This window comes from Tauraco erythrolophus, chromosome 3 (assembly GCF_009769465.1).
Source record: "Tauraco erythrolophus isolate bTauEry1 chromosome 3, bTauEry1.pri, whole genome shotgun sequence".
Lineage (NCBI taxonomy): Eukaryota > Metazoa > Chordata > Aves > Musophagiformes > Musophagidae > Tauraco > Tauraco erythrolophus.
The window spans coordinates 50,110,947-50,120,425 of NC_141467.1; the positions used below are offsets into that span (position 1 = coordinate 50,110,947).

At 43.9% G+C, this 9,479-nt stretch overlaps 1 protein-coding gene across 2 annotated transcripts; it reads right to left on the reverse strand.

Annotated features, from left to right (window-relative positions):
• Nucleotides 1-258: 258 nt before the first annotated feature.
• On the reverse strand, nt 259-9,170 carry TGIF1 (TGFB induced factor homeobox 1). Of its 2 annotated transcripts, none has more exons than XM_086609219.1 (3): nt 9,155-9,170; nt 2,161-2,387; nt 259-825 (listed from the first exon to the last, which is right to left on the reverse strand). In XM_086609219.1, exons 1-3 carry the CDS (start codon nt 9,168-9,170, stop codon nt 259-261), a joined length of 810 nt encoding a protein of 269 aa, XP_086465345.1. The 2 variants fall into 2 exon arrangements, with proteins under 2 accessions (XP_086465345.1, XP_086465344.1); XM_086609218.1 differs by lacking the exon at nt 9,155-9,170 and adding an exon at nt 7,268-7,352.
• Between the last annotated feature and the right edge of the window lie 309 nt (nt 9,171-9,479).

Sequence of the window (9,479 nt, forward strand, 5' to 3'; positions counted from 1 at the left end):
TTAAAAAAAAAAAACAACACACAATCCTTTCTTTCTACAGTAGCTTTAAGTTTATAATTCTTGGAATGACCATATTCCACTGAAGACCATCTCAGTGACAGGAAGCTTCATTTCAGCAATCCCTTGTGCAAATAAGATTAATAAAAAAAAATAATAATAATGCAGTGAAGTCTTTTGATATCGTGTGGGTGGCAATAACCACACAGCTGTTAGATCCCTGCCTGGAACAACAAAACGGGGAAGGAGAGGGAAGGGGACTCAGGCCATAAGTTTCGCCTGCAACTCCATCTCTGCGGCTCTTTTGAGTGCAACATCCACCAGTAGCTGAAATCCACTAAAATCCTGGTTGAGGTCTGGTGGGGTTGGAGGAGGAGTGTTAAAGAGCCCACTTTGCGCATTTGCGCCAGGTCCCAGTTTAGATGCGTCCTCGTGGTAGGAGAGGGAGTTGTCTGTGAAGCCGTTGGCCGGGAGCTGCTGCAGGTCCGTGGTCTGGCCTCCCTCAGCCGGCTGGCAAAAGTGGAAAGGGGCATCTTTCAATGCAGTCACGGTCGTGTGGCAAATCACTGATGGCCGAGCCAGGACCGATCCCGGTGAAGCCGGCTTGGAAGAGGACACAGTCTTGCCAAGCGGTGCGGCAGCGGGAAGGAAGGCGGTCTCCTCCAGCAGAGGAATGTAGTTCTTCGTGCTGATGGAAGACTCCACCAGGCCGCCCTCGGGAAGCTTGGTCCCTCGCCGCGAGATGGTGAACTGGTTCGGGTCTTTGCCATCCTTCCTCAGCATGTCAGGTAAAAGCCTGCGGCGTGCATTGATAAACCAGTTGCAGACCTGGGAATATAACGACATCTTAATTTCTGCCTTCATTCATTTCCAACTATGTGCCATTAGAGTCGTTGGGTTAGATTAATGAATCCCTCCCAGCAGTTTCCTTAACTGCAGAACAAAAGAGAGACCTACTGACAAGTTCTGACAAGCCTGGCAAAGGCCCTTCCCTTGTCCCAGTTCTACCCCCGGCTCCCCGCTCCTGTTACAGAAAGCCCCGGGACATCTGAAGACTGCTAGCTCCAACCCAGGAGGAGTTTAGCTTTTAACTCTGTGCGCACACATTAACCTATTAGCTATTGTTCCCTAGCTTAGGTTAATTAACAACAGGAAAACCTTTTCTTTTTGAAGAGAGCCACTCCTCCCACAAATAGTTACTGATTTTCCTTGTTCAACTGACTGTGTCGACAGACATAACATGAATTACCTCACTTAAGTTTGTCCTTGTTTAAACATCAAACCAGTTTCCTGGGCAATACAGGATAGTTTATAGTTTAACGTCTTTTTTCTGTTTACTATATAAAGAAGGTTTTCTTTGTGACGTTACATTAAGGAAATTTTACTTTATAGCCAATTACAAAATTTGTACCAACGAATTAATCTAGAAAAGCAAGCTCAGAAGTCAACAGGAGTGCTCTGCTTAGCATCTCTCGAAATCAAACCAGGGTTTACCCAAGTTCTCATGCAGCCACCTTTCCCACGAGGTGGAAAGCAGCACTTGTCAACAGCTATTCCACCAAAGATGATCGCAGAAGACGAGCATGATGCATCCAAGGGACCTCACAGCTGCCAGTGGTATCCTGGCATAAGAATCCAACTAACCACACAAAAGCCTCATCATACCTATACTAACACACTTGAGTAGCTCTATCTATATTGGTTGTTCCACTGATCTTAGTGGAAGTCACCATACACAATTATATACGTGCACGTTCTACAGGAACAAGCCTCAAGTTGCAGTTTTAGAAGTGAAGAGTTATACGTTAAGCTGCTTATCCATCACCATAAAACCTCTGTTGACAAATAAATACCTTCTTCTCACAATACATTACCTTATGCAGACACTTTATGTCTTTTGGGGCCCAATTTCGCAAAAATTAGCATGCATGCTTGAATTCATGACTGTCTGCTCTCCCAGAGAAGTAATTTTGTCCCAAAAAACAAAGATCATCGTAACATACAATTCACTTGTACTTCTCCTAACAAGTGCCATCAGGAGGAGAGTGAGTGACAATAAAAAACGGACTCTCACATGCAGTGAAAACATTTGTATCAGTGAGTAGACCGCAGGTAAATTAAGAAAACAGATCCTTTTGAAGTGAGAACTACTTTTTCAAATACCTGTAGTGTGGAAAGGTGTGTTTGTCGGGATAACAGCGCTTTTTCTTGCTCTGAAGGATAAGCATTGTATCGGTGCTCATATAGCCAGTCCCGAAGAATCTGCACAGATTCCTTGGGCAGGTTGCCACGTCTCCTCCGTTTGCCTGGGCCAGCAGATGAGGAAAGATCCAGCGGGACATCCATAGTGTCATCATCCTCCGTTTCACTGCCTGATATTGCAACTACACCTACAATTATAAGAAGACAAGAACAATCAGCCTCCTAAATCCATAAACTACTCAGCTCCAGCATACTATGCTTCAGACACTTTTTATTGCATTATCTGTCTTTGCTATGAACCACAGTACAGCCTCCTATACAAAAGATTTGTCCTGTAGCGTTAACTCGACAAGCTGTAGCTTTTCTGTCAGCTGAACAAAAAGTAGCACCAATGATCTGTTCCTAGGGGAATTCTTCTTCGCAAACCCTCATTTTCTTGTTCCCCTGGCAACCTTTTATCTGCTGCATGTTATCACACAGCTTCTATCTAATGCCTACATTGTCCAAATTTGCTTGCTATGGTAGGCATCTAACACTTTTCTTCAAGGATAACTATCCAGTGGCTGGGCAAACGGTCAATAAGCAAGAACTTAAAACACCCCCAACTCAAGCAATAGGTTATTTAATTACTTCTTAACATGCTGATGCATCCCTCCTGGGAGAAATAGCGTGTAGATTTTATAAATTAATAGCTCATTCCAGATCTATTAATAAAAACTAACGGAACAAGAAAAGAAGAAAGGGGAAAATTGTGTCTGCCCCCACCCCCGAGTGGATTTCCACTTAGGAAGGAAAAAAAAAGTGCAGGAAAAGAAAGGACCTGGTGCCTAAGTCATGTAAAGAGTCGAACAACTTATCAGGAGATAGGCTTCTGTAATTTAATTGCACTTCTGTATCAAAGAACTACGATTATCTACTGTTTGGGTGGGTTAGTTTGTTTGTTTGTTTTAAATGTACCACTTTGCATCCTGATTATTTTTTCGATTATTATGAGTTTTCATCTCGTATTTTAATCTGTGGAAATGTGTGTTCTGTGCTACACTTACTACCAAGGCTCCAGATTTACAAGTCAACTGCATACCTCCTTCCTTCAACACAAAGGAAGGAACAGCTTTCAGGATTTGATTATCCCTTTTTTTATATATATATATACACACACCCCCCATACTACTATTAACATGAAGCTATGGTATGTAAATAAAATTAAAACAAACATAAAAGTATTCAATAGTTAGGAAGACTAGACTTCTACTCCTTTGGTAGGGTATAGAAGTCACCAAGGAAACAAATAGTACTGTAAAACACAAAGAAAACCGTGCTTCAAATACTCACCAAGTTAAGCTCACCAGAGATTTTAGCAATCTTACAAACTATATATAAATTCAAATAAGATACCACCTGTTTTCAACTAGTACAATTTAATACTAATTTCAACTGAAAGTATAATGGCTTTCAGAAGCATTTTCTAATGCTTTTTTTCTAATTTTCCTTCCTATAGAAGGAAAACAAGCTCTTAGTCTTTCTGTGTTTTTAACTTAGATTGGAGGGGTGGGGGAGAAAGAAACTTGCTCATTCATAACATCAAAACTAAAAACCTTATTAGTAAAAACAAGTTAAATGCCAAAAGTAAAATTTTTATGTGGGCAACCACTCACAATTCAAAAATTCTGTTTAAGGAAGCAAAGTCAGCCCCAAAATACAAGAAGTGTGTTTGTGAAAGTAGAAAACTATATAAAGCCATAGTTATATCCATAAGTAAATAAAATGAAGGAATTAATGTTGTTTTAAAAACAAACACACAAACAAAAAAATCCCAAGAAAGAAAGAAAGAGATGTGTGTGTGTAAATTTTCCTTAATATTTAGAGTCGAGAGAGGGAGGGGAGGAGAGGAGGACCTTTCCCCATACTTTCCAACTTTAGCCAAAGCTGACACAGTAATTTATTCTTTCCTTCCCCTATTTATGAATAGCACCAACATCCTTAAATTTAGTTTAAGTTGTCCAAATTTCAATGCATGTTTTTGACATGCAAGCACTCCCAGTAGGATGATCAATCTGCAATTTGCCTGGCATAGTTACCTCAGTAACTTAGTATTGTTTTTATTCTCCCAATTGCTGCTTTATGTAACTGACAAACACCAAACTGACATACCAAATTTTTCCTGTGATGATTAGCTACATAAATTATCCAGTCATGGAACAGGAACAATAGGACAATATTTAAATAGCCGACACAAGATAAACTCCAAATTATGTAAACAAGTTCTTAATTGATGCAGAAAGTAAGTCAAGTTTGCTTTAAAATGATTCCGAGCAAATCGCTTTGTACTTGTCATAGCTTCATGGAAAGTGCTGTCACACTTGCAACCTAACCTGAGAACGCGCCTTGCACAACGGGCTCCCGGAGCCATGAGGAGCTCTTCTTGGAACAAAGATCTCGCACAGACAACTTGATGGCTCTGCAAAGCATCTTGCCCCTTTCAAATTGACTTTAAAACTAGCTAAAACTAGCCTACGTTATTCAGACAATGTTTTCAAGTGCGTTGTTCTTGTTTGTCAGAAACCAGAAGTGTTGCAGCACTTCAGTGGGTTGGGTTTTTTGTTTGTTTTTAAACATAATAGGCAGCAAGACAGAACCTTAGAAAACAGGGAGAGGCAAACAGTGAGGGCTGGAAATAAGAAGGAAGAGAAGCCAAAGAAACTACTCCTATGAGAAAATGAGTTGTCTAATGGTTCGTGAGCCATATTTACATGGAATAACAACAAGTCATCCAGAGCATACCAACCCATCTGGAGCAACCTCTCCAAGATCCAAAGATCCAACACACAGCTAAAAGACTCCACAGCCACCTCTTTGAATTTGAGAAAACTGACTTGACAGCAAAAATTCTTCCAGAACTGTTGCTCTTTTTTACCCGAAAAAGTGACAAAATACTCTCTGAAAGCCCTAGCAGCATAAAAACCTTTCTCTATTTTCTTTTAGAAGAAGACCTTTTGCTAAAGTAAAAGTTGCCATCTGACTAACTGTAACCTATCTAGCAAGAAATGAGTCAACAGTGGAGCCTGCCCTTTGACCTGCTCGCTTAGTGTGTCATATTAATTGACACAGTAAGTTAGTGACACAAAGCAGGTTTGGGTTGAGCAGGAAACCCAGTGTAGTACAACTTCTCTTCATTCAAATGAGCTCATCTGAATAGATGATCAGCCCTCTGAACTTGTGGCAGATCTCTGCGGCATGGCGTGGCGCGGCACGGTACGGTACGGAGCAAGCAGCAACAGGAAGTCATGGCTAGAAATCTCGCACTGCCCCAGCTGATATTTTTTACTAGAGCAGGAGCCACGTTGTTGCTGTCAAGGCTCTGTTTTCATTAAAGCATTCCTGCTGATTACAACCCAGCTTTGTTTTTCCGTCTTGTTAGTAATCAGGCTATTCGCTGCTGGTTTCCTGTTTTAACAGGGCCCAACTGAAAAGGCTTCTGGCCAGGCTCCACCACTGGACCATTGGCTTACTGTTATTTACACCCAGAATACAGGCTTGTGGACACGGCGAGTAGCCCCAGCTGACCTATCAATTTATTTCATCTTAAAGGCAAGCTAGCGCCGGGTTATTTCACATCTCCTCCTCAATACGTTCAATCTAAACCAAACTGCTTTTACAGGAGTAAAAGCACGAGTTCATTTGCAGAGAGCTCTGAGAAACAACACAAAATCACAATTCTCCACTCCCGCCATCACCACTCAGCTGAGCAGTCCACGCTATTAACGATGACCTAAGAACTACACGATCAGCATCCCTTCTTTATAAATTACTTTATCCTCCTGGCTTCCCAGCTGAAGTCATACGCATGATTGAATGTGCGCTGTTGCATTGTATCACAGCCCAAAGACTTTACAGGTCCTCCCCTAATCAGCTCAGGGAAGATCACACGGAGGATCTCGAGTCAGGGCTCAGCACCCAACCGTTAACAGCTTGAAAGAACTTGGGCAAAAAGTACAGCGATGACTAAAGGTGATTTCAAAATAAACTACTGCTACTTAAGAAGGCATGCTGAAATACTTTGAGGGGGAGGACGAAGTATTTAGAGAGGCTGAGACAAATGAAATGGAAGTTAAACAAAAGAAAAATTGAGGTTTGAGTAGCAGGGAAAAAAAACAAATTGTCCCATTGTGTCGAGGAAGAGCTTCACAGAGGAAGTGGCAGAAGCCAATTGTTATTCAAACCAGGACAAAGTATATCACAAGGAACAATCTCTGCCCTCCAGAGAGGGGATGGACAAAAAAAAAAAAAAAAAAATCACCTTACGGAAACCCTCTCACCCCCTTAGGGTTCTCTGAATTTCTTAAACCGGATTTTTTTTACGAGCACAGATAAACAGAACCGGTTCCCATCTAAGGCCCCGATCCTGTTGTAACCAAGTTCAGTAGGATTCCTCACATGTATAAACTTGAGCACATGCCTGTGTCTTTGCGAGACCGTATTCTACATCAGCTAATTAACAATCTGAATATGTTCGAGTGATTGTTATCACATTATTTGTAAATGGAACTATTCACAGAAGAGTCCTCGGTGTTTTAATCCACAGCCTGTTAGCTAAAAAAAAAAAAAAAAAAATCCAACATGTAAACAAAAAAAACTTAACTAAAGTTTAATGTGAATTTAAAATCCACCAACAAAATAAATTAGTTTAAAATTATTCATAAGTAACCAAGAACTACAAAGATGCAGAAGGGAATTTCCACAGTAAAAAAAAAAAAACCCCACACGTACTCCTCTGAATAGGTTTCATAATTGAGGAACCAGCTTATTTGTTTTCCTCCGCATTTCACAGCTTGTGCTCTATCACTTCTAAAGCAGCCAGCCTTGGCTACAATATACTTTTTTTTTTTTCTTTAAACGGGATTTTTCTAGGAGCACAAGCAAGAAATCTGTAACAAAGTCACTCATTGAAACTTCTTGAATGAGCCTCAAATGCCAGGAGGTCACAAATAACTACAAGCCGAATCTTTAATAAAACAAAGGCACCCTAGCCCTAACATCTTTTTAAAAGTTTCCCTCTTTGTCTCCTCACCTTTTAATTTCTGCCACGCAAACCCCAGGCCTATGGCCCCTCGCAAAAGTTCTCCCTCCCGCCTGTCACCTTTCATTGTTTCCATTGTTTCAGCCCAGGACTTGCAATCCTCAAAGCAGATCTTCACACACACACACAAAACCCTACACATGCATACCTAGAAACTACGTCAGCGTTTTTCACACGCATTTATTTCGGGGGTGGCAAGAACAACAGTTGAAAGTGCAGGGAGTTTGGTATTTCACCAACTAGCAGCTGCCCTCGGGGAAAGAAGCCTGAACAATGGAAGCAACAGCAGACAGGAAACCAGCTCACCACTGCTGTGCAAATAGGGAGCATAGGAATGTCCTAAAAATAACTGGGCTAAATTAATTCAGCGAAACCATTAAAAAAAGAAAAAAAAAAAGAAAACCTGCTTGCAATAAGGTTAAGAATCTCATCCCACTTAAGACGACCGAAACATTCTAAAGCCAGTACTGTCACTGTCTCCAGGCACAGCCGGCTGAGCTCGCTGTGCAGCGCATGTTGTACTGTACAAATCCGTGCCGCTGGCAGGCAGGCTGCAACGCGCCCGACTCCTGCGGGAACCGGGAACGCTGCGCTTTTAAACACCACCCCTGCAAGCTGTTTAAACTTCGTCTTTGTGGCTAAATCCCCTTTGTGTGTGCTCCTCTGAGATGAGCGGCACGTCCGAAGCTTCTTACGAGGGCTACAAACCATATTAGTACATCACGTTTCCAGCAGCCCAATGATTTCACGAACTACATATGCGTTAATTGCTCCGAGGACACTAACAATAAGCGAGGCTGCTCTACTATAGAGCCGCAGGAATGCGTAGTAGGGGAAAAACAGCACAACTCTGGAGTACTGAACATGCGCACTGCCTCTCTATAACCCTCCACTTTCGGTAATTTAATGGTCTTTGAATGCAAAACACCCTTCATCCCCACTACGGGCTGGTAAATCGCAACTGAAAAGACAGTGCTTTGCTACAAACTTCTTCCCACCCACAGCAGATGTGTGAAATCTGAAAGCACGTTCCGCGTCTTTGTGGCCAAGCTCTTTAATTTAAAGGCACTTAAAGGACCACAAGCGCAAAGAGGTAACAATCCTCTGACTGTAAAGTTCGTCTGTTTGAAAATCAACACAAAGAAAACTCAAAAGAGCCTTATTTTTCAGGGGGGAGGGGAGAGTCTTCTTGCTTTTAATCCTAACTGTGTCGAAACTTTTGTACTTTTTTTCCCCCTCCATGTTTTAAGGGATAAAAGAAAGGGAAGGAAAAGGCAGCAACTTTCAGCAAAACAACGCAACAGAGGGGTTCGAGACCCTCCTGCCGATGCCCCCCGCCCCCCGCCGCCCCCAGCCCCCCGCCGGCGTGCCCGCTCCCCCCGCACCTCCGCGAACAAAGAGTTGCCAGCGGCCCGCGGCGCTCGGAGTTGCGGGCGGCCCCGCTTTCCTCGCCCCAAGTTGGGAAAACCACCCACATCCACGACCCCCGTTACCGGGACGGCTGGGCTCGGTGGGGAAAAGCGACAAAACGCATTTTAGCGGAGGGCAGGGGGGGATGAGGCTTGGTGGAGGGAGAGAAAACAAAACTTCGCGGAGGCACAAAGCAGGCGGCTGGACGTGTTTTTGACAGGGAGCCAGCGGCGCGGAGAGGCGGCTGCCTGCAAACAACAGCCCCGCGTGTTTTGTCTGGGAACGGAGCATCCACTGCCATCTTCCACGGGAGCTCGGCCGGAGCGGGGGGCGGCACGGGGGAGAAAACGGTGGAGAAATAAACCAGCCACCCCCCCGATTCCTCCCCCCGCCACAAGCCGTTCCCGTAGGGAGAGGCGCAGGGCACCCCGCTGTCTCCCCGCAGCCGAGGACATCCATCATAACTACCTTTTTTACTTTTCATCTTGATTGCGAAGACCGAGCCGCCGCCGGACACCGACCCAAGTTTCTCTCCCTTTGCCAGACGCTGCCCCCTTTAAACTTGGCGTGAAGGAGAAGGACGACGACGACGAAGAAGAAGAAGAAGAAGAAGAAGAAGAAGAAACACTGCGGCTGATCCAGGCGCCCACTCCGGGGCCGCGCTGCTGTCAGCGGGATCCACAGGGCTCTGCCTCCCCCGGGGGGGTTTCTGGTGCGGCCGCTGCCGAGGTGGGCTTCCCTCCCCCCGTCCCTTTGTTCCCTTCTGCCGGCGATTGGCCCCGGCTCGTTAAAG

Bases quoted from the DNA above. Each gene is read 5' to 3' on its own strand.
- TGIF1 (XM_086609218.1), bottom strand. From the start codon at position 7,352: ATGGAAACAATGAAAGGTGACAGGCGGGAGGGAGAACTTTTGCGAGGG. The intron at 2,388-7,267 runs GTGAGGAGACAA...TTATAATTGTAG, and splicing joins TGCGTGGCAGAAATTAAAAG to GTGTAGTTGCAATATCAGGC. The intron at 826-2,160 runs GTATTTGAAAAA...TTATATTCCCAG, and splicing joins CACACCTTTCCACACTACAG to GTCTGCAACTGGTTTATCAA.